This window comes from Leopardus geoffroyi, chromosome A1, assembly GCF_018350155.1.
Source record: "Leopardus geoffroyi isolate Oge1 chromosome A1, O.geoffroyi_Oge1_pat1.0, whole genome shotgun sequence".
NCBI lineage: Eukaryota > Metazoa > Chordata > Mammalia > Carnivora > Felidae > Leopardus > Leopardus geoffroyi.
In genome coordinates this window covers 132,668,185-132,693,196 of record NC_059326.1, presented here as the reverse complement: position 1 = coordinate 132,693,196, position 25,012 = coordinate 132,668,185, and the positions used below count along the sequence as shown (strand labels likewise).

Here is a 25,012-nt window from a genome sequence, read left to right as displayed (position 1 = left end):
GAGTCTTTCTAAAATGTGAAATTAATCATGTAATTCTTGCTTTTGCTGACTTCTCATGAGTAACATGTTGCAACATCTCTCCGTGGTTTTATGTGCTCTGCCTAGAATGTTTCCTAGGAAAGACTTTAAAACATTTTTTTACATTTATTTTTTATTCATTTTTTTAAAAGTAGCCTCCATGTCCAATGTAGAGCTTGAACTCAGAACCCTGAGATCAACAGTGAGATGTTCTACCGATGAAACCACCTGAGCACCCCTGGAAAGACTTTTTTAAATTTCTTCTCTTCCCAGCCTCCTGTCCATGCCCTTCTGCCCTTCCCCACCATGTCCTATGGAGTGGTGCTAATCAGTAATGTAGCTCCTAGCCACATGTGGCTGCTCAGATGTAGGTTCAACTTAACAAAGTAAAAAACTCAGTTCCTCACTTGCACTACCATATTTCAAGTGCTCTTTAGTTACATGTGGGAAGGGACTACTGTATAGAATAACACCGATGAAGAACTTCTTTATCACAGGAAGTTCTATTAGACACCTCTGCAGAAGGTTAACCAGACTTTTCTCATGTTGCCTCTTCCTCTGATACTTTGTCGATACCTCCTTTGATTCCATTGCTGAAATTATCATACTATTTACTTATTTATTTACATGTCTTTTTCCCTATTAAGGCAGTGAAAGATTGGAGGGCAGAATTATATCCTCTTCATCACTGTGTATTTGGTTTGGAGTTCAGGGTTTAGCATATTATAGTTTTCAATGAAAGTTTGAGTTGAATTGATACAGTGAATTTTAGAAGGTGTGTGTGTGTGTGTGTGTGTGTGTACCTGTGTATAAAATTTTCTTGGTGATCCCAAATACTTCAATTATATCTCTTAAGAATAAGGATATACTCTTCATAACTATCATTCCCATCACATGTAAGAAAATGGCATTAATATTGAAATTTCTCCATTTGTCCCCAAAATACCTTCTGTAGCTATGTCTTTTCATCCAGAATCCAATCACTGTTTGTGTATTGCATTTTGCTATGTCATTTTCATCTGCTTTAATTTAGAAAATATTACTGTGTTTATTTATTTATTTATTTATTTATTTATTTATTTATTTATTTATTTATTTATTTTTAATGACAGACATATTTAAAGAGTTCAGGCCAGTGATTTTATAGAATGTGCCATATTCTTGATTTGTGTGACTCCTTCCTCATGATTAATTTGAGGTTAAAGTTTGGTGTGAAGCCTACGAAAATAATAACATAAATAAAAGTGTACCATTTGGGGCACCTGGGTGGCTCAGTCGGTTAAGCGGCCAACCTCGGCTCAGGTCATGATCTTGCAGTCCGTGAGCTCGAGCCCCGCATCGGGCTCTGTGCTGACCGCTCAGAGCCTGGAGCCTGTTTCAGATTTTGTGTCTCCCTCTCTCTCTGATCCTCCCCCGTTCATGCTCTGTCTCTCTCTGTCTCAAAAATAAATAAACGTTAAAAAAAAATTAAAAAAAAAAAGTGTACCATTTATTGCACTATGGTAGGAGGCACATAATTTCAAGCTTTCCATTAATGGTGATTGTAACTTTGATATCTTAGGGTGTTAACCACCATATCTCTCTTATTATTCCTTTTCTAATTAAAAATTATCTGTAGGGTCAGATCATGTGAATATCCATTCCCCAATAATCTTTTACTCAATGTTTTACCATCCATTCATGATATTTCCTTGACTTAGTAAAATGCTGATTGCTATAAAATGATGATTCTCTGATTTTATCATTTCATTTACATATATTTCCTCACGTATTTCTGTAGAGAAGAGCTTCTTTCCATTCCCTCATTTTTCCTTTCCTCCTCCTTCTCCCTCCTCCAACTTTTTAAAGTATCATTATGGACTCATGAATTTTTAAAACCCTATTTAATATGTTATAATAAATGACCATAATCATTATTTTTTGGCACTTCTATTATTCCATCTGGTGGGAGCCCCTTTAAACTGGCTATGTGTCTTGTTTTTGGATACTTTCTTACTTTCTGAGACATCAAGGTATTCCACACTGCCTTGTGTTTTCTCTGCCCTGGACCTGAGCCCAGCTATTTCTACAGGTAGCTCCTGTTCTTATTAGTGGAGAATAGAATTCAGAAACCAGGATCTGGTTGCAAGACATGATCATTGCTACTGAAGAAGTGTTAGTGCTTCTTCAGTAAACAGAGCTAGGAAATAGAATTTTTAAAAAGGCATTGGTTTATACAGATATCTTCACAGAAATCTCTCTTACCGTTCCCCTTTTATATGGATTTCTGTTCTTCCAGAATGAAAAAAGCTGCTTTCTAATACCACCAGTATATTTACTCATTAGCTCTACCCTTCAGTATTCTTCAGTTGATAGTCTGATATCAATATTCTACCACTAGTAAGCCTACTAAGTAAACTTCGGTTTCTTTGCAAATTTTTTTCTCCTTAGAATCCACCTCATTAAAAATACATACTCAGAGGGGCGCCTGGGTGGCGCAGTCGGTTGGGCGTCCGACTTCGGCCAGGTCACGGTCTCGCGGTCCGTGAGTTCGAGCCCCGCGTCGGGCTCTGGGCTGATGGCTCAGAGCCTGGAGCCTGTTTCCGGTTCTGTGTCTCCCTCTCTCTCTGCCCCTCCCCCGTTCATGCTCTGTCTCTCTCTGTCCCAAAAATAAATAAACGTTGAAAAAAAAAAAATTAAAAAAAAAAAAATACATACTCAGAATACTGTACTTGAAATTCACTTGAACTCTTGTTGATACACAGCATCATTTGTTTCTGTTTTACTCCATTTGAAGGTTTGCTTTTTTACCCTTTTTGAAGTCTCATTCCCATTTTTATCCTAACTACCCCATGCCACCCATCCTCTGTGACAGTGAAACTTTTCTTATAAGTTTGATATCTGAACCATATTAATGTTTTCCATAAAATTAAACTAACAGGATTCATCAGTAATAATGACTCTCTTTATGCTTAATAATACTTTTTGTTTCATTTCTGATATTAGGGTTTCTACATCAGCTTTTTTTTTGCTTGGTTTTCAGTTGGCCCAATTGCCTTTTTCTGTCCCTTTAATATGTATGTGATTATGTTTTAGGTGATATGTATACAGTTTGAGAAACTGATTTTTATCTAGTTTACTTTGTAATTGCTTTTAAGTTTGAGTTGTTTTTTTTTTAATTTTTTTAATGTTTTATTTATTTATTTATTTATTTTTTTATTTTTTCAACGTTTATTTATTTTTGGGACAGAGAGAGACAGAGCATGAACGGGGGAGGGGCAGAGAGAGAGGGAGACACAGAATCGGAAACAGGCTCCAGGCTCTGAGCCATCAGCCCAGAGCTCGACGCGGGGCTCGAACTCACGGACCGCGAGATCGTGACCTGGCTGAAGTCGGACGCTTAACCGACTGCACCACCCAGGCGCCCCCATGTTTTATTTATTTTTGAGACAGGGAGAGACAGAACATGAACAGGGGAGGGTCAGAGAGAGGGAGACACAGAATCTGAAACAGGCTCCAGGCTCTGAGCTGTCAGCACAGAGCCCGACGCGGGGCTTGAACTCATGGACCGCGAGATCATGACCTGAGCCGAAGTCGGCCGCTTAACCGATTGAGCCACCCAGGCGCCCCAAGTTTGAGTTGTTCTTATGCTATGATATGTTCTGGCTTCTCTCTCCCCTTCTTTTTTTTCTTTTTTGCCTTTTATTGTAATGATTTATTTTTACTTCATTTTTTCTAATTGTTTGGAAGTGATATATTCTATATCTCTTATTTTAATGGCCATTTAAAAAAATATTTATTTTTGAGAGAATGCAAGCGGGGGAGGGGCAGGGAGAAGGAGCCAGAGGATTCAAAGCAGGCTTCATGCTGACAGGAGCGAGCCTGATGTGGGGCTTGAACTCACAAACCATGAGATTGTGACCTGAGCTTAAGTTGGATGCTCAACTGACTGAGCCACCCAGGTGCCCCTTAATGGTCATTTTTAGTGGCCATCTTTGTCATGCTTGTTAGTGTGTGTTGAATGTTGAGTCGCTAAACCCATACCTCTTTTTCATATGAACTACCAAATCAGGTTTGTTGAATTCTATACTTTCACACTTAAATTTTTTTTTCACTAAAGGAAAGGAGGCTATATATTTATTTTTTTTTTTTAAGTTTATAACCTAATTTGAAAAGAACGGGTCTCAGTCATGCTATATGAAGAAAAATTGACAGAAAATTGGACTCACCACCACATTTCCTTTATAGCCTGCCAGCCACCCGTCACTCACACCACAGGAACCTAAGCACTGTTGAGGCCAGGAATCTTATTTTTAGTTATTTATTTGTTTGTTTACTTAAAAATTTTTTTAATGTTCATTTATTTTTGAGAGAGAGACAGAGTGTGAGCTGGGTAGGGACAGAGAGAGAGGGAGACACAGAATCTGAAGCAGGTTCTAGGCTCTGAGCTGTCAGCACAGAGCCCGATATCGGCCTTGAACCCAGGAACTGTGAGATCATGACCTGAGCCAAAGTCGGACACTCAACCGACAGAGCCACCCAGGCACCCCTATTTTTATTTATTTTTTTATTTGACAGAGAGAGAGAAAGAGAGAATGAAAGAATCCCAAGCAGGCTCCACTCTCAGCACAGAGCCTGATTGATGTGGAGCTCGATCTCATGAACTGTGAGATCACGATCTAAGCTGAAACCAAGAGTCGGTTCTTAACCAACTGAGCCACCCAGGCGCCCCCAGAATTGTTATTTTGATTAGTGCTCTATCCATTAGGCCTCGAAAAGTGTCTGTGCATTAGCTAGACCTTGATAGATATATGAGTTGAATGAGTAAATAAGAACTATTTATTCTGGAATAAATAGAAGAATGAATGGGACAGTAGTGGGACGGAGGGCAGGAGACGTTATGGAATGTTTTAGTTTGAAGGGCTCGCATGTAGAACAGCCATTCTGCTTATTTAGTCATTCTGCTTATGGCCTTGAGGGTTGAAGTGGGCACTATAACAGGGAAACAGAGGGCTGTCTACTCTCAAGATTGTGTGCAGGAAGAGGAAGTAGCTTGATTATACTGTCAGGCCCCAGTTATTCCAGGAGAGATTTGTTAGAGGTAACCTAGAAGGGATTTAATAGTGCTTAATTGCTCTGAGATTCTGTGCTCAGTGGATGGAATGCATTGCCATCCTTTGTTTGCAGCCAGATTCTGGCACACGGGTAAGTTAGATTTTCATCTTAGACTTGCCAGATGATGATCTTAACCCTACTAGTAAAGTGATCATTTAACAGCATACCCCTGGGTAGCCATTTGCCACTGTCTCTCACTCTGCCTTCTCCTCTAGTAATTCCTGGTGTTTTCAGTTTTCTGTTTGGGCAAATTCGAAAGGCAATAAGTAGGTAGATCAGTTGTATGATTCACTTATTTGTCTTTTCTGAAGGAAAGCACACAGTGAAAGGTGGCCTGCATATTTTCTCTGAATTATTTTTTAATTTTTTTAATGTTTATTTTTGAGAGAGAGACAGAGAGGCAGAGAGATGGAGACACAGAATCCTAAGCAGGCTTCAGGCTCTGAGCTGTTAGCACAGAGCCCAATATGGGGCTTGAACTCACAAACCACAAGATCATGACCTGAGCTGAAGTCAGATGCTTAACCAACTAAGCCACCCAGGAGCCCCTGAATTTTGTTTTTGAGTTATCTTTTTGATTGTAGAATTATCTTTGTTTGATTTAGATATTTAATGGAAGTTATATGCAAAGTGGGACAAGGAAAATATAGTTTTATTAGTACTAATCTCAATTAGTGCCTTGAGGCTGCTTGTAATAAATATCTCTTCTCTTTCTCTTAGGGCTGCTGCTCAGAGTAAATTAGGTCACTACACAGATGCAATAAAGGATTGTGAGAAGGCAATAGCAATCGATTCAAAGTACAGCAAGGCCTATGGGAGAATGGGGTAAGTTCTGGCAAAATGTTCAAAGTAGTACCAAGGAGTATCAAATATGCTGTTCTTAATGGCTTGGTTTTCAATTTCCTGCTTAAATATTGCATTCTCTATTAGGATAAATATAACATTGAGAGAGGAAATGACTGCAATTTCTATGACTTGGGATAGAGATGATCAGTTGTATGATGAATGGTTGGTTGTTGGAGAAAATAATACAACCTTACTCAGTAGACTCACTTTCTGTTCAAGGCCACAAATCTCAGATGAGCACTCAATATCTTGGCAGACAATTCTACTATACTTGCTTCTAAATTCACCTTACTACGCTGAGTGGCTGCTTCTCACTTTTTCTCTCTTCAAATTTATATCATACCCTCTATGGCAGCTCTCAGCTGATGGTATTGCCTTGCACTTAACTAAGAAAATAGATCGATGTAGAAGAAAAATAACTCTTCCTACTTCTGAATCAACCAATCTACTTGCATTTATATCCTCACAGACTGCCTTTTATTCCTTTTCAAATGGGAGGGTTCTTATCTAAGACTTCGTTCATGCCTTAGGTCTCATCCTTTTGTACCTTCTTCAGGACTTTACCCTTGGAGTCCTCTCCTTTATCTTCTGCAACACAAGGTTGTCTCTAACAGCAGCAGTGACTGCGCGTGGAAAGGTCCTAGAAAATCACCCACTGGAACCAAGATTTTACTCCGCGAGGCCATTTCCCAGCTCCTCTTTTTCTGCATTGTCCCCATGGCTGGCTGGGTTTGCTCTCTCATCTCCCTCATGTCTCATTTGCTCTCCACTCACTCCAATAAGGCCTTTGTCTCTATCACTGTGCTGACAGCCCTGTTCAAGGTCACCAGTTGTCTATATTTTGCCAAGGCCAGTGTTCGTGTCTGTATCCTTACCCTGCTCCATGTTTTAGTATTTGGCACAAGTAACTTTTTTTGTAAGATTATTTATTTAAGTAATCTCTCTACCCAGTATGGGGGCTTTGAACTCACGAGCCCAAGATCCAGAGTCGCATGCTTTTCTGACTGAACCAGCCAGGTGCCCCAGCATGATTAACTCATCTTTGAAATACTTCATTCTCTCTGCTTCTGTGTCATCATACTTCCTAGTTTTCCTTCTCCTTCACTGGATGCTCTTTCCTCGTCTCTCTTACTGTTTCTTCCTTCTCTACTGCCTCTAAATAATGGCGTACTTCAGGGCTTTCTCTCCTGCTGCTGTCGTTTGTCTGTTCTCTCTTCTGATTCTGTCCTGTCCCATGCTTTTAAATTCCATTTTAAGTCCGTACTCATTATTCATGGAGTCTGTATTCATGAATTTGCCTACATGCTGCAATTTGTTTGCAACCCCCAAATCAATACTCCACTGTGCTTTGGTGGTCATTCACAGAAGGGTGAAAAATTTGAGTCACTTGTCTATCATGCCAGTTCTCCGCAGAGGTCTGATAAAGCTCTGCCTTTTTGTTTTAGCTCTTAGGCTGTAAACAAGTGTCCTTTTCACAGTTTTTTCAGTGCTGTATTTTTTTTTTATTTTTTATTTTTTTGCTTTTTTATGCCTTTTGTGGTTGATTTCCTGTTTACACTGGCCCCCAAATGTAGGCTGAAGTGTTGTCTAGTGTTCCTAAGCACAAGAAGGCTAGAATGCACCTTATGAAGAAAATACATGTGTTAGATAATTCTTGATCAGAAATGAGTTAGTGCTGTTGGCTGTTAGTTCATTGCTAATGAATCAGTAATATATATTAAATAAGGTTTCTTTAAACAGAAACACATGTAAAATAAGATTATATTTTGACCTATTGATGAAAATGTTGTAACCAAAAGCTCACAGGATCCCAACCCTCTATTTCCTCTAGGAGGAGTTGTTCATTATTTACTAATTTAGTGTTTGTGGTGACTTTATAGAATTTAACTACTGTTATTAATGAGACTCAGCTTTGTTTGATGGAGCTCTTAAGTTATATGCCTAAATTCCATACTCATATATTCAATTACTTTTCATCTCCACCTAGATATTAATAGGCATTTAAAGCTTAACGTGTCCCCAAAAGAACTGTTGTTCCCTTTTTAAATCTTCCCCATCTCAGTAAATGGTGTCATCATTCACCTATACCCAGTGCTCAGGTCAAAAGCCTAGGAGTCTCCTTCATTCTTATTACACCTGACACAACTAATTCTATCAGCAAGTCCTGTCAATTCTGGTTTCCATATTCAGTACTATGTATCTTGAATGCTGTCTTGTTTATAGCCCTAGTCATATTATCATCTCGTAAATAGGCTATTGCAGTAGCTTCATAACTGGTCCCCTTGCTACCCTTCCACCCCCACCCATGTCAGTCTTCTGCAGAGAAGCCAGAGTGAACATTTTAAAACATAGATCAGATCTGTCATTCCATTGCAACCAGAATAAAATCCAGACTCCAAACCACAGTCATATATGATCTGGCACCTAATTATTCCCTGATGTCATCTCTTTCTACACTTTATTTTCTGTGTTTCCTCCTCATCAGCTTTTGTCCCGTTCCTTAAGCCTTCTCAGGGCCATTGTGTTTGCTGTGTCTTCTCTTTAGATGCCCCTCCTCTGATTTTCATGTGGCTGCCTTCTTCTCATCACTCAGGTCTTTTTAGTGTGCCTGTCTTTGAGGAGCTCCCCTATTCATTCTCCTTAATATTACTATTTTTTTGTTTGTTTATTGCTTATTTTCCCAGGGAGGATGAAATTTTCTTAAACTCAAGGACTTTTCCTTTCTCATTGTGAACTATAAAGTAGTCTCTGGTATGCAGTAGGATTTCAATAAATACTTATTGACTGTTGATTAGTTGAGGACTCTGATGATGTATCTTTCATGGTTGACAAGTAGAAAACAAATTAGGTTCTGAGAACTTTTCTTTGGTTAGGCCCTGTATTCTGTCTAGATCAGAAGTCTGGGAGGCAAGTCGTCCAAGAAAGAATTGGGGTAATTTATTAAAAATGAACATAGAACAAATAAAAAACCTCAGTACTTTCTCTCCATATACACCATTATTATGTAGTTCTGAAGTAATTGTCTGATAAATAAATTCTACTAACTAGGTAGCGAAAATATAAAAATTTAGTAACTAACGCTTTGATCTGTGCCTGGGATATGTGTTGAGTTGTAAAGGGTGCTAATTTTATTTACTTGACAATAAACATGTCTTGTTCAGGAGAAGCTTGCTGATACCTCATAGCCCAATTTTATTTTTTATTTTTATTTCTATTTATTTTTTTTAATTAAAAAATTTATATTAATGTTTATTTATTTTTGAGAGAGCATGAGTAGGGAAGGGGCAGAGAGAGAGGAAGAAACAGAATCTGAAGCAGGATTCAGGCTCTGAGCTGTCCGCACAGAGCCCGCTGTGGGCTCGAACTCAGGAACTGTGAGATCACAACCTGAGCTGAAGTTGAACGTTTAACCGACTGAGCCACCCAGGAGCCCCTATTTTTACTTTTTTAATGGCAAATTGATATTTATTGTGGCTCAGGGTCCCTGCTAGGAAGAAGGAAGAAAGTGGGACATTAGGAAGCACAAATCTAGTTCAGAGTTCTTGAAATGGTTTTAGCTTCATGGAGTTAAAATGGCCACAGGATTGTTAGCTCTCATCTTTGTGGAGCTTTATCATTCATAAGGCAAATTACTTCACATATTAGGCTTAAAATTGGAAGGGTAGGTAAGAGTCATTTCTAAGCATTAAATTCATGATTCATAGGACAGCCACGTTTGTCAGCAGGCAGAATAGATAAAGTCCAGACTTATGAATCTTGGAATTAGAAGGAATTTTAGTGATACTTCTGTGAATCATAGTACAGTGAATAAATTAAATGTGTAGTCTGGATTCACATTGAATACTGAGACAGATGTTTCTTTGTGATGTTCTTTAATCATATCTTATATTGTATTCTTTTCAGACTGGCCCTCACTGCCATAAATAAATTCGAAGAAGCAGTTACAAGTTATCAAAAGGCATTAGATCTTGACCCTGAAAATGATTCTTACAAGTCAAATCTGAAAATAGCAGAACAGAAGTTAAGAGAGGTATCTAGTCCTGTAAGTTATTAATGCCAAATGAGGGAAATATTTTCTCTCATTCACAATTTATTAGAATCAAATTTTAGTGGTTAGAATAATTCTCACATATAATTGTTTTACAGACAGGAACTGGATTGAGCTTTGACATGGCTAGCTTAATAAATAATCCAGCCTTCATTAGTATGGTGAGTATATTTCCTTTTCTGCTCTGCTGGCTGTTTTCCATAGAGTTGTATGGTTCCCAAACTTGAAGAAACAAATAGGGGAGCTTTTGTAGAGGTGGTGGGGGTAACAGCAGTAGAATGGTCATATAATGCTCTGGCTCAGGTATGGATCTCTTTATGAGAAAGCCATGGATGGACTTTAGGAAGCCCATGGATTCCCTGAAATTGTATATAAAAATTTGTATACATGTACGTATATGCATTTTTCTAGAGAGAACTGTTTTTTTTCATCTGATTGGTGAAGGGGTCTGCAAATCTACAAAAGATTAAAAACAACTCTTTTACATGAAAGTGGCCTTAGGAAGATCCCTAATAATGGAGGTCTGATCTAAGGAGTTTGGCTGTGGTGGTTCCCTAAGCTCTCCTCTCAACATGGCCTGCTTCCTTCCTTTCATAAGAGTTTATTTGAACTTTTAGTATAATTCTCCTTTGTATGTACTTCATCCTACAAAACAACAAAATCACTCATGGATCTTTTTGAAAACATATATGTTCTGGTCCAAAATGTGGAAACTCTGATTTCATGGGTCAGGGATATTGCCTGGGTAATCTGTAATATTTCTGGCTGAGAATCATTCATTCCACCACATGCCATGCCCTTGGAAGGGCGCGGTACTACTTGTATTCGCCTTTGGTTCCTTCAAAAAATGTTGTCATGCATCCACAAAAATCTTCATTTGAATTGAAATGCATGGAGGGCTCATTCCCAGTGAGTTAAAGAAGTCTTTTGAACATTTAGTAAGTTTGTAGCAATTGGTAGTTGAAATCTTTGTAGACAGTAGTTAATTACGACTTGCAAATAATTCAGGAACTCTCTTCAAGTCTCAGGATTGAGCCCATCAAATTTAAGTTGGTCTTCCGGTTTACTTGTCAACAATTATATGTCTCTTTGTAGGTTTTGTGACATTTTTAAGCATTGTTACTCATTTGCGGGTGTCAAGCTATGCTCTTGTAGCAGGATGTGAAAATGGATTTCTTATACTTTCAGATTTGGTTTAGCCCTCGAGACTCTGTGCACCAAAGTGAAGTGTTGCAAAAGGTGCGGGTAAAAAACATACTGTGTGACTTGTATAAAGAGTCAGGTTGATAGAGAGTCAGGCTTTTTGGAGAAAGCTATTGAAGTTACAAAGCCCTTTTTCATGTATGAGGGAAGTAAAGGGCTGCCTTCCTGTCTAGCCCACAGAGAAAAGGCTTTTCTGGCCTTCTTAGAGAGCTTTCTAAATGGCCCTCAGTTTGGAAGACAGTAGACTGGGGTCTGACATGCCAGCTAAAGAAGGCTGTATGGTTTAGGAAGTAACTGTACTGAAGCCAGTGGAGGGGAGATGTGTTTCCTGTGGACCAAGGTGAGCACATGTGCTCATAAGATAGTCCTGTGTGAATCTGCCCAGAAAGGTTTCCAATACAGAGCCTCAGGACTAGAGGGCTGTGAAGAACCTGGGACTACAGTGTTCTTCATACTGTCCTTCCAGAAAGTTAATTACCTTTTTCAGAGAATGGACAAGAAATGCCCAGATTGGTGGGGGTGGGGGAAGTTTCTGCAGGACCTCAAAAGTGCCGCTATAGAGAACCAGAGTAGTTTTAAACAACTTGCACACCCACTGAGCACAGGTGCAGAACCACTGAGCTAGTACCAGCCATCAAAGAATTTGCCTGCACCTGTGACTCTCTTCCTTCCCACAGAGCCAGGACTCTTGCCTAACAAGCTGGGAGAAGAGGCATAGAGGCACTGTGGTGAAAAAAGAGCAGGCAACTGGCCCACCTCTAGTAGGCCCACGTTTGGGAGGTGAAACGTTTTGCCTGTAAATGAATTTTATGTATTTGGTTATTACAGTGAGCAAGAAGTGAATTCCGGAGGTTGTTTTCTACCTTAGAGTGACTAGAGGACTGCATACTTCAAAGTGGCCAGAAAAGCTCTAGCATCTCCTCTGTATCTCTTCTACGTCCCAGAAACTAGAAGAGGGTGAACTGCTTTTGCAGAATCAGATAAAAAGGTCTGTGAAAGGAGCACCTGGGTGTCTCGTTCAGTTAAGCATTCGACTCTTGATTTCAGCTCAGGTCACGATCTCACGGTTTGTGAGTTAGAACCCCACATCTCTGTTAGCACAAAGCCTGCTTGGGATTCTCTCTCTCTGTGCCCTTCTCCCACTCATGCTCTTTCTTGCTCTCTATCAAAATAAATTAAAAAAAAAAAAAAAAAAGATTGTGAAATGAAATGCTTTATATTTATAGCTTATAAATCCTGGTTTTCCTGCGTAATGTCCATAGCACTCATGTGTTGGTACCAGAAGCACCAATCCTGAAACTTGAGGAGAGTTATTGAATTGTTGACAAGTCAAACAGTTCTCTTTATGGTAATGAGAGCACGTGATGGCTTCTCCCAACACCTTGTTTAGGGTCAGTGAATGAAAAATTACTGTCTACAAAGATTTAGACTCCATTTAAATTTTACATGAACATTGTTGATGGAACAAATTTGAGGCAAAAAAAATTGTTATGCTTTCAAAACGGAAAGTTATACAAGTGAATGCACGCATGAATAGAATTCTCCTCCTACTGTAAGCACAGGAACCATTAATACTGCTGAGCCCCGTGGAGCAAGGTCACATCTCCTAGAGTCCTCTTTTGAAGGAGACCCTCAAGGGTAGAAGATTCTTTAGCCATACTTTTAAAGTTCTTATTTTTCCTGTTGGCTTTATTGATCTGGTCAGTAGTAGGAAGTAAACTGCTTAGTTTATTATAGTGTTTGTAACGTCTTTATCCTTGCAATATACTTTCACTGCCATTTTTTCTAGTACTTCTCTATTTTTTACATTCCTACTTCCTTGAGTATGCTAAAACTCTAGAAAATGTTACTATATACTGGTTTTGCTTTCATTCTTTTTTTTCCAAGTCTTTGTTAAAGACCCATAAATATTAACTGCCTTTAATGGGAAATGCCGCTTTTCAATTCCAGGCAGCAAGTTTAATGCAGAATCCTCAAGTTCAGCAGCTGTAAGTATATTTTCCCTTTCCACCTACCTGCCAGGTTCCTAATTTGAGCACATCACCTCCAAAATGATAAGTGATAAATGATAGATAAATGCCAATTAGAACTGATAGCCATGCACATTTGACCTGACTTCCTACACAGTGCGGGTATATTTAGCTGATTTCTCCTTAGTCTGCTTGTTAAGAATATATACCAATCCTAGTGATCTATCTTTTGCCTATTCTAGAATGTCAGGAATGATGACAAATGCCATTGGGGGACCTGCTGCTGGAGTTGGAGGCCTAACTGACCTGTCTAGCCTCATCCAAGCGTAAGTGTTACTTAAATACAAATAGTAAAAAAGTTTATGTTTTACAGCTTGCCTCTAAAGTGAGAGGACCAGGGTTTCCTTTGTAAAATTTTCTTTCACTGTTCATATCAGTGGCCTCAGTAGTTATGCAATCTAGAGAAGTTTATAAATCGGAATTTTCAGACTGAAGGGCAGAAATCCAGAAGATCTGGATCCATGAAAAAGTTTTCTGGCAGATTTGAATAGGTACTCAAGCATGTAGATGAAATTCAAATATCTACTTAAAGAATGTATTAATTTATTAATTTAGGTGTATCTAAATAATCTTTTTTTTTTTTTTTTAAATTTTTTTTTTCAACGTTTATTTATTTTTGGGGGACAGAGAGAGACAGAGCATGAACGGGGGAGGGGCAGAGAGAGAGGGAGACACAGAATCGGAAACAGGCTCCAGGCTCTGAGCCATCAGCCCAGAGCCCGACGCGGGGCTCGAACTCACGGACCGCGAGATCGTGACCTGGCTGAAGTCGGACGCTTAACCGACTGCGCCACCCAGGCGCCCCAATTTAGGTGTATCTAAAAATCACATATTACATATATTAATGTTCCAACAATGTAGGAAACCATTTCATTTGAACTTTTCAGTGCATATGTCATCACTAAAGATACTTTTTGCATCTTCTCGTTACTTGAGCACACTACCTTCACTTCCACCCAAGTTACTTTTTTTTTAGTGTTTATTTATGTATTTTGAGATAGAGCAAGCATGTGAGTGGGGGAGGGGCAGAGAGAGAGACAATCTCAAGCAGGCTCTGTCAGCACAGAGCTCAATTGAGGCTCGATCTCCCAAACCGTGAATTCATGGCCTGAGCTGAAATCAAGAGTTGGATGCTTAAGCGACCGAGCCACCCAGGTGCCCCAAGATACTCTACTCTTTGAATTGATTTTTCAATCTGTGTGTCATGTTGTCACTGGAAATGTTATATGAAGACACAAATAGCATTTCCTTTTTTTTTTTTCAATATATGATATTTATTGTCAAATTGGTTTCCATACAACACCCAGTGCTCATCCCAAAAGGTGCCCTCCTCAATACCCATCACCCACCCTCCCCTCCCTCCCACCTCCCATCAACCCTCAGAGCATTTCCTTTTTTGATCACAACCATGTTACCCCACTTAGAATATTGCATTTTTACAGTGATCTTTAAGTGGCATGATTATAGTGATATGTAACACTTGTAATTGAGGGTTACACACTCAGGAATTTGTATTACATTTCTTTGCCTTTGTAAAAATCAGTTCTGTTAGGTGACATACAGGTGACCAGAATGGGTATGACACCTATCATGCCTGATGACAAGAGAAATTCCTTGCCTTGTATTTGAGCACATACAATGAAAGCATGTACTTTTCAGCCCTTAGCTTATTTGTCGTGTGGATTATATGCATTTCAGGGAGTCACTTTTTAGCATGGGTGTTTTGTTCCTTATAAAGAACACTGTGCTGTAATAATGCTATATGGAGGCATTGGTAAACTTGAAGATACTAAAGCCATGATTCTAAAAGTTGTTTTTATAGAAAAGGTTCCCTCTGAGTAATATCCACATCCTCTGCAGTTCTTTTTTGCATGGGTATTATGTGACTGGAAATTGCTAATTCATACCACTTTGCCTCTTTACCACAGGGGACAGCAGTTTGCTCAGCAGATACAGCAACAGAATCCTGAACTTATAGAGCAACTTAGAAATCACATCCGGAGCAGATCATTCAGCAGCAGTACTGAAGAACATTCCTGACTTGACCAGGGACCCTAGCCCAGAGCACAAATGATTATGGCTCTTAAATGTTTGCTGTAGATAGTGGCCAAAACAAAGACACCTAAAGAATCAATCTGTCTAGATGATAGGTTTATCATAAACAGACTTGATCATGACTCCTTTGTAAACAAATGATCATTAGCCCTGTTGAGTGCCAGTATAGTACTGAACAGGGTTCCATTTTCAAATCAAATCATCATCATCATATTTGTATATTAGACCTAATAGCAGAGTATATTTATTGAACAGTAGCGCTGTGTATTGGCAAGTTCTCTAGCTCCAAATTCCCTTAAGCAGACTTTTTTGAAAGATGGGGATGACCAAGAGGAAAGGTTTCTCATGCTGATTCAGGAGAAATATACAGCCATGGAACAGCATGTTTGGAGAGAAGAAATTTGTTGCCTAGTTTTAGCTCTGATAGTGCTATCAGTACTGAATATCTATCACAGGGGCCAGTACTGTCCTTAATGCTGCTTGCTCTGATGGGGAACAAGGAATACTAAGAGCTGGTGAGAAGCAGCATTTGGTGCAAGGGTTGTTTTGAAATGAAAAATAGATGCTGTGAATGTACAGAAGGTGAAAGTAGGACGTTCAGGTTGTTTGCATAGTTCTTAACCAATCTTGCCTGCAGTTTGATCTTGATAACGTTAGCATGGCCAATTACTCTAAGTACATAATCAAATACATTTAGAAATCCTTAATGGTACTGGTTAGGTCCATTGTATAACTATTCAATTTAACTAGCACAATTTCCCCAATGGTGACCTTACCATGGAAACTCTTAAATATATTTACATTTAAATAAGCCAGTGGTTTGATTCTCAAGTTAAGGATTTTCTAAGTGGCATTTAATTATGTGCCTATAAATACTGATTTTTTAAAACTAATTATTTGATGGCTTATAAAAAGCTTCTATCACTAACATTGCTTGTTCATATAAACCTTTGCTATAATTTGGCTTGGCATGTTGCTTTTATGCTTCATCTTAATTTGATGCAATGTAAACATAACAGGGGACTTAAAATATTTTATTGACATCAGATCATAGTAGTTAATGAAGAGATATGGCATTAAGTATTAATGGCATGACTCTACAGTGATGAGAGACCATTTTAACTAGAATTTTTGTTAATTATGAAATTGGTAAAGTTGGGTGAACACATAATCATTTCACAAGTGTTGTGAGAGAAAACTGAAAAATTAAGTAATATAAAATTAATTCAATAATACTCATGATGATGAAGGCCTTACTATAACTGTTCTCCTCAAAAGACTAATAATGTGGTATCTACAAGGTTAAAAATCAACTCTTCCTTTCTTTCCTCTTGTGAGATTAGAACAGTGGTTCTGTAATTTCACTGTAAGAATTAAAAATGCAGATCCAGAGCCATACTTTCCATTTTTATTTAATAGGTCCTATAGTAACGCCTAGGAATCACCATTTTAAACAGCATCCTACACGGTTCTGATGTAGGGCTAAGGACTCTAATTTAGAGTAACGGTAAGTTAGAGATTTCTCCTCAGACCAGCAAATACCTCACTGCCTGTGCTCAGCTTACAGGGAAAACCCATAGGAATCTAGAGTCTGGCCAGAGAAGAGCAGGACTTAAATTTTAGGCCCTCTGAATTCAATATCCTGTATTCCATTTAAACCAACTTTATTGTTCATGAGGTTAAATTCAACTCCTAGTGTTCAAGCATAATACAGAATGAAGTACTAACTATTCACATGAAAGGACTGTGCTGAAAACAAAAGTGAAACCCGATCCACAATTAAAAATTAGCTACTCTTGGGGTACTTGGCTGGCTGAGTCCCTACAGCATGTGACTCTTGATCTCAGGATCATGAGTTCAAGCCCCACGTTGGGTATAGAGCTTACTTAATTAAAAATAGCTACTCTTATCCAGTGGTAAGAGAAAGTTTCTAACAAAACTATCTTGAGTATATTAAAATGCTTTTAGATCAGTAAAACTGGTAAGCCTTTAGTTGACTATGAAAATCGAGAAAATGCAAATCAACAGTACCAAAAGTGAAAGAGGGAATATCACTGCAGCCCTCCAGACTTTAAAGGGTAATCAGAAAATACAGTGACCAACTCTAGGCCTATATATTGGACAACTTACATTAAACACACAAATTCCCTGTAAGATAAAAGCTACCAAAGCTCAGTAAGGAAATAGATAAATCCCCCAGCAAAGCAAGCTATAGGCCCAGATGATTCCAATGGTAAATTTTGCCAAACACTTAATGGAAGCAATACTATCAATTCTACACTATCAGAAAACAGAAAAAGAGAAAACACTTCTGACTCGTTTTATTTAGCTATTACTATTACTCTGATACCAAAATCAGACCAAGGCATTATAAGGAAAACCATTTTAAAACAATGTCTTGATTTGCTAATATATTTAGCTGGGACAGCCATTCTTTTACATGAACAGCTGGTGTATTTCTTCCATTTCAACTTTCTGATCTGTTTCTTGGCTGATATACCACCTATAACAAATTCACTGTAAGTATCTGTCCACTTACCTGGATTTTTGCTCTCTAGATACCTTCATCACTTTGGAATCACTGCATTGCAAATTATTTCAAGAAAGTTTTGTGTAGTTGGACTGTGCTAAGAAATTATAAGGAATGCCCCAAATACTATACTGGCTGGTGTGGAACAAGAAAACATTGAATCTTTATATACATTCCCCTTAGGAATGACTGGCTTCCATTAACCACATTTCATTGTTGTAGCTATAGCAGTTATGATGCTATGTAAAACCTAAAAGGTCCTTTTTATGCAAATGACATTTTCATTTAATATACCAAATTGTTTATCTAATTTTTATAATATGATTTAAACAGATCCCTTCCAAGATGACGTTATCTAACCTTTACTTAAGGAATGGACAATGTTTATCATAAAAAGAGAGTTTATAATTAGATGAAATTATATAGCAGATTCCAAAAGACCATTATATGTTACTTTTAAAATCTGGAACAATGAAACACAAGGTTCAGTCATGAGAGGATACTTGAAAAGCAATCAGAATACACAGTGACTATCAAGTCTTATCATTTAATCAGTCTTATTCTGGAAGACAGACTTCAACTTTACACTGCTTTTACTTTATTTTGCACAGATTTCATTATTAGTGCAACTTAAGGGGCAAATCTCATTCTGAATATAGCTTTCACTTTGGACCAAATAATTTGTCATGGCAATAAATAATTATGCATTTAAGAAAAACAAATTTTTGTATTTGACTTAATACCTCTAACAGTTAAGCGATTCTATATACATTCTTGAATTTCAACTTACCAAAATAAGTTTTTATTTAACAGCATAAGCTTTTGTTGTCCTTACAAAATATTGAAACTTACTATATTCATGTTGCAAAGTTGTTTACAATCTTTTTAAAAAAAATGTTTTTATTTGTTTTTGAGAGAGAGAGCAAAAGCGGGAGAGGGGCAGACAGAGAAGAAGACACAGAATCCAAAGCAGGCTCCAGGCTCTGAGCTGTCAGCACAGAGCCGCACATGGGACTTGAACTCACAGACCTCGAGATCATGACCTGAGCTGAAGTTGGACACTTAGCCGACTGGGCCGCTCAGGAGCCCCTCAAAGTTGTTTACAATATTAACTTTCTCACTGTTTTGTTCCTGACATAAGTAAATTAGTGTGATTACATCTACAGATAGTTTTGTAGTAGTAATGCATGACTTAGAGTTCAAAATCAAATATCAGAAGGTAGAAATCCTTTCAATATGCCTTATGAAAATAAGTCACTTGTTTTTCAATATGAAAAAAAACCCTGGAACTTTCTGGCTTTGAGTTAGAAAATTATCAGGTTTCTTAGTTAAAAGTTAATAGAGTAATCAACAATCCGAGAAATTAAGCCAATTCTTATCTGCTGTTAGTAACTGAAATTTAGATCTGTTTATATGTACATACAAACAGATACATACAAATATAGTAACTTTGAAAACACTAGGAGAACTCATACTGTGTTTGCAATATAAGGTTACACGGGGACTACTCTAGTTGTTTTATTTACTTATTATTTTTACTATAGTTTTCAACTTTTTCTGCTGACTGAGGAGTTAGGGGAAAAATGGACTAATTGAAAAGTTTTAAATAAAGTATTATAATAATCTAAAGTTTTAAGAAACAGTTCTATATTCTAAGTCAAGGTCAGCAAACTATGGCCTGCGGGCCAAATCTGGCCAGTTGCCTGTTTTTGTAAATACTGCTGTGTTCTTTTTGCCTACTGGCTGCTCTCCTACTATAACAGCAGAGCTAAGAATTTTCAACAGAAACCACATTCCCTGCAAAGACAAATATTTAGTATCTGTCCCTTTACATAAAATGTTTGCTAACCCCTGTTCCAGATACTTGCTAGGGGTAAATGGCCTCAAATACAGAGCTTTTGGAGAACAAAGTCCAGTGGTGAGAAATGAAATCAAATAGGAGATGTATAGAAAATGTACAAATATTCTTTTAGAATATAACTCATAAGATAAAATCAGTAGATGGCTGTTTTCAAACAAATATTTAATATTTTAGCTTTTGCAGGAAAGAAATTTAAATAATAGATACTTATTTTTGTTGTAGACTCGATCATTTCACAAAGGTGACAGAAATACAGAAAGTTCTGTTAAACTCAATGAAAAGCAGAACACTGGAAATTTTCTTCAGCTCTCCACTTTGATGGCCGAAGATACCACACAGACCTGTGCGATGTCATCATATTCATATGTTCTCTTTAAGAACGTGTCAGTTAGTCTTAAGCCGGAGACACTCTATTGAGAGAAAGATACCGGTGTAAAGTTTCATTCATTGGTAATTTATCAGAGGAAAAAAATGGAAATAGTAAATGACCACTGGTTAACAGTCCCCAAATACTGAAAAGATGGCGCACCTGCAGTCCCTGTACTGAAGACAGGAGAGTAAGGGCAAGGCAGAGAGAGGAACTTGGATGTAGCTTTCCAAGCTGTCTTCCTGAAATGCCACACCAGTGGATAGAATTGGTATTGCACATTTCCAAAACCAGATCCATAGTCCTTTCACTGCTGGAGGAATCAGAAAGACAGGAATAAATCTTGTTCCTTTCACAAAGCAGTTCTGTGATATTTCTTCCACTAGTGCCAATGAATTTGTTTTCAGGATGTCCAGAAGAATAAAAGTGGAATCAGAAGTAAAAAGCTATAATGTCGTTTTTATTTCACTTGAGACAATCAGGAAAATGAAAGATAGGGCGTCTTCTAGGGTTTAAACCACTGAGACTGATCTGCCTGTCTGGATACAAGCCTTCTGGTTCTATTACTGAATCCTGGCTCCCTGGTGCTGATCTGTTGGCAGCTTTGCCATTTCTCTGGGAAACTTCCAGACATCTGTGTCTCACCTTGTTTTTATGCTTCCTTCCTATTTCTGTTGAGTATTCTACAGCAAAGACAAAGATAAACTGAGCCTTTTGCTATTTAATCTATGTTCCTTTACCCTGCAGATAAAACGACAGACAAGATTTCTAAGTAAATACTATCCACGTTTGTTCAGTGTTCATGTGAAAAGACTGCTTCTGCTTATAACTGATAGCACCAGTTTAGCTTAAACATGTAAAGTTAAAAATAACTTTCAATGAAGGTATATACTTTTTTTTTTTTCTTTTTTTAAATTACCAGAGGCTCATAGTAAAAAATAGTCCTCTGGCTCTACCACCATTTCTGACCACACTCAACTGTTTGACCTCTTTTTATCCTCTCATAGTTGGCTCCATATTTTAAATATTTATTTAAATTGCAATTCATACATTCTTTCACATACTCATTTAATGATATTTAGCTTTATATGTATCTATCTCTGCAACAAACATTTGAAGTATCCATTATGTGCCATAGACCAGGTTAGATGCACTACATGAATTTTGTCAGTACATTTCACAAAAAGCCAGTTACTGTATATTGTGTGTATGTATCTGTGTGTAGGTGGGTGGCAGTGGTGGGGGTCCTATTTTTATAGATAAGGAAACTGAAGATCTAAGAAACAGGTGGTTTTTAGAAAACTTAATCACCTAACATGAATTTTATTTTTTACAGTGGTTTGTCATTTGGTCATTGATTTGCTATACCTCAAAAAATTTAAACAAAAAATCCAAAAGCACACTTATACACAAAGGGTTTTCACCCCATGTGAGTTGCTGTTTACTGAACTCCAATGACATGGCAGGCAGTGCATTTACAATGCTAGGGAAGACATGGTCCCTTCTGTTGAATAATGCACAATTTAGTAAAGAGATACTAAAAACCACAGCAATACATGAGTGTCACTAAAAAACTATATTAAAATTTGCTGTGACAGAAAGGAATGATTAACCGTGTGGGAGGGTCACTAGCTTCAGAGGGAGGGAGTATTTTTATAATTGTCATGGATGGGTATTTCCTATATCAAAGTTGGAATGGATATGGAATTTTAAAAGATTATACATTCAGACTATGTGCATTGGGATTCATCACTGCAATAGTATCAAAGTGCCACAACGAATAATATATCCCAAGTAGTAATAGAAGTTGTACCAAAAGTGATAGGACTGGACTTTAATCCTCAGTTTTGTTGGCTTCAAAGCCCTGTGCTCTTTGCATCCCAATAGCTAGATTATACTCTCTATTATAAGGCTCTATTTTCCAATCTATAATTAAGTGACCCCTTGTATTAAATTCGTGACAAATTACTTTCTCAATACTAAAGATAAAATTCAGGTATAAGTATGCCTCAGAAAAATCTATCTTACAATGTTAAATCTGTAATGTATCATTCCATAAGAACGTACTAGTTTATGTTTTAATAATCTGAAGTGTGAGGAAATGCAAAAAATGAAAACAGCATGGGCTCTCAAGTCAAATACACCTGGTTTCAAATTCTGGCCCCATCTTTTCTAGCTCTCTCAGCTTGACTAAGTTACTTAACCTCTGAATTGGCTTTGTATTACATAAAATGTGAATAATTCATATCTACCTCGTAGGGTACAATGCATGAAGGAAATAAAATACAGAAAATGCCTAATAAAGTAAGGCCTCAAAATATGTAATACATACAGTTAGCAGATGAAGAACTTTACAGTATTCAACATCAACCTCGGAGAAGGCTGTTTGTCAAGGAGAAACTTAAGAGAGCATAGTCAAAAGATTTTAATTCTCTTCGATGCAGGCAAGGGGGAAAGGACACCCATCCAGAAACACTGCCATTACCTGCAGTTTGTTATTTTACAGGTAATATGAAAAGGTTCTTCTAGGTTTACAGTATCAGGGATTGCCTCCAAAGACAACCTAACGTCTCCATAACCTGGAGCCTAGGAGAAAAAGCAACACAGTTAGCACACATCTATTAACAAAACTTTCCCACTTTAATAAAGGTGCCACATCAGCAAATTCATTCAACAGTTGTGGATCTCCAAGCTGATGTTCAGGAAAAATAATTCACAGCCATTCTAACTTCTTTTTTCTTTTTTTTTCTTTTCATCCTAACTTCTTTTGCTGCCATTGATTGCCTGTGGAACAATACTATGGACTCTGACTGTGTTTGCTATAAATACTTCATGTTCAGTAGAGTTCAAATGAATCTCAGAGGTAAAAACTCAGTAAAGAAATTTCAATAGGTCTGATCTTAAAGGGATGCTTTCCAAAAATCCTGCAGCTTATACATATATAACTCTAAAAAGAAGGTTATTGCCTAAGCAGAAAAAGTACGATTGTCTTGAAAAGATCCAGGAAAAAAATACATGTCTGTTCACAAGACACTCAAGCAGGGAAAAGACCACAGAAGCATCAAAGCCTGGAACATCCATGGCAAGATGATAGCTAATGCTGTATTTTATTTTATTATTTTTTTTTAACTTTTTAATGTTTATTTTTGAGAGAGAGAGAGAGCACAAGCTGGGGAGGGGCAGAGAGAGAGGGAGACACAGAATCTGAAGCAGACTCCAGGCTCTGAGCTGTCAGCACAGATCCAACATGGGGCTCGAACTCATGCACCATGAGATCATGACCTGAGTCGATGTCAGACACTCAACCGACTAAGCCACCCGGGCTTCCCTTAACTGCTATATTTTAAATTAGGCCCAGTGAAAATCTTTCTTTTTCCAATTATTACCTGACATAGTGAAAGAAAAGTAATTTTTAAAGAATATATCACAGCAGTTAATATTCAGCATAAAGGGATGATTCTGTAGCATAGTCTCACTAGCACAAAAGAAAGAAGATCGGGAGCCATCCCTGCTTTAAGAGCAGAAATTAGGAAAAGTATCCAAATAATGCTTATAAAACAACCTTAATGGAACTCACTCTCTGAATTTTAGATGACTCGGATTCTAAAAATCTTTTAAAAAGTCTGAACTGAGTTGGTGAATGTAGTAAGTCCAAGAGTTGCAGAACACTGCAAAAAAGCCTTTTATGTAGTGGAAGTCAGATGAACAGTAAGCATGAAATACTACAGGAGGGAAAAATTGGTAAGTAGTAATTTACTTTCTGTTTAGTAGAGTAACAAACCATGTATTATGGATAAATTAATATTTGAACATTTTTCATCCATCTCAATATGAATTTTCTATCTAGAAATCAGTAAAATTATTAGTCTTTTATCTCTTATTCACTGGTAATAATAATACCTTTTACAAGTGCTGATTTTTAGTAATACACCTAGGAAAATTTAAGTTGGTCTATCTGCCCCTCCTATCCCCCAAAACCCCCTCCAGTGTTTTTTCCAGACTCACCATTCGTTGAAGCTGGCTGGTCTGTAATCTTCCCCTTTCACCTAGATTTGTTTTCCACACTATATCCAGTTTTCCAATTACTGTTACTCCTTTAATGATGCCTGCTTTTTCTGCAAACTCCTTCTTGGGTTTTAGGCAGTACAAATACTGGCGTGTATCCATTGGTTGCAAATAAGCTCTTGACCCAAATGTAGTTACACTGAGACAGGTGGAGAGAGAGAGATGGAGAAAATTCTCTAAAGTCTTAAAAGAAAAACCATGGCTGTGATTTTTCTTCTGGACGGGAACTGCATGATTTACCATTTCAACACAAATGAAAAAGGACTTGAACTGAGAAGATTTACTCTTCTTTAAATGTTTCAGTTGATATGGAAAACCTTTAGTTCTTTCTTTATAACAGAATGCAATATATTACCCTAAAATACTGGATATGTATCAATTAACTGAAAAAATGTGACAGAAATCAGAACCTAAAGTATCCTGTCCCTTTTTCTAAAATTATCAAGGAAAATAGTTTAGAATAAGAAGAAACATACCACTGTAAACTAAGTGATCATTTGTAAAATGAACCAAAAGATTAGGGAAAGAATGAAGTTACTGTTTTCCTCAGTGGGGATATGGGAGGCTACAAACTTTACTCAATTTAACCACCATAATAAGATAGAAGTAAATTTTTCATCGATGAACAAAATCAGTTACTTTCTGCAGTGATTACCTTCTTATCCATATTAATATCAACTTTGTATTTATTTATTCTTCCTCTTTTAAATTATCTATAGAAAGACATATATATTTCATTTCTGCAAAAAAACCTACATTGCCTCTTCCTATGTCCACTCCTTTTAATGTTGAGAGAATATTCTTAAAACTCATCCTTCATTTTTATCCTTTCTAGCCTCTCCATCATTTCTTCCCATGCCTCAGTTTTATCATATGCAGGAAAGGATGAACAGTT

At 37.5% G+C, this 25,012-nt stretch overlaps 2 protein-coding genes across 10 annotated transcripts in view; one reads left to right on the top strand and one right to left on the bottom strand.

Moving 5' to 3' along the window:
- SGTB (small glutamine rich tetratricopeptide repeat co-chaperone beta) overlaps positions 1–20,490 on the top strand; it is a 50,584-nt gene extending 30,094 nt beyond the window's left edge. The window contains exons 6-11 of one of the 2 annotated variants that reach the window (XM_045494770.1): positions 5,833–5,937; positions 9,862–9,988; positions 10,105–10,167; positions 13,160–13,197; positions 13,422–13,505; positions 15,168–20,490. In XM_045494770.1, the coding sequence (XP_045350726.1) occupies positions 5,833–5,937; positions 9,862–9,988; positions 10,105–10,167; positions 13,160–13,197; positions 13,422–13,505; positions 15,168–15,279 (529 nt within the window). In that variant the 3' untranslated portion in view covers positions 15,280–20,490. Of the gene's footprint in view, positions 1–5,832; positions 5,938–9,861; positions 10,001–10,104; positions 10,168–13,159; positions 13,198–13,421; positions 13,506–15,167 lie in introns of both variants that reach the window. The other variant, XM_045494761.1, reaches the window with a different exon arrangement.
- TRAPPC13 (trafficking protein particle complex subunit 13) overlaps positions 18,358–25,012 on the bottom strand; it is a 39,965-nt gene continuing 33,310 nt past the window's right edge. For 4 of the 8 annotated variants that reach the window (XM_045494751.1, XM_045494725.1, XM_045494697.1 and 1 more), the window contains 4 exons: positions 24,058–24,256; positions 22,538–22,638; positions 20,215–20,362; positions 18,358–20,095 (listed from right to left, as the gene is read on the bottom strand). In XM_045494751.1, coding sequence (XP_045350707.1) covers positions 19,988–20,095; positions 20,215–20,362; positions 22,538–22,638; positions 24,058–24,256 — 556 coding nt within the window. In that variant the 3' untranslated portion in view covers positions 18,358–19,987. Of the gene's footprint in view, positions 20,096–20,214; positions 20,366–22,537; positions 22,639–24,057; positions 24,257–25,012 lie in introns of all 8 variants that reach the window. The other 4 variants (XM_045494707.1, XM_045494746.1, XM_045494686.1 and 1 more) reach the window with 1 other exon arrangement.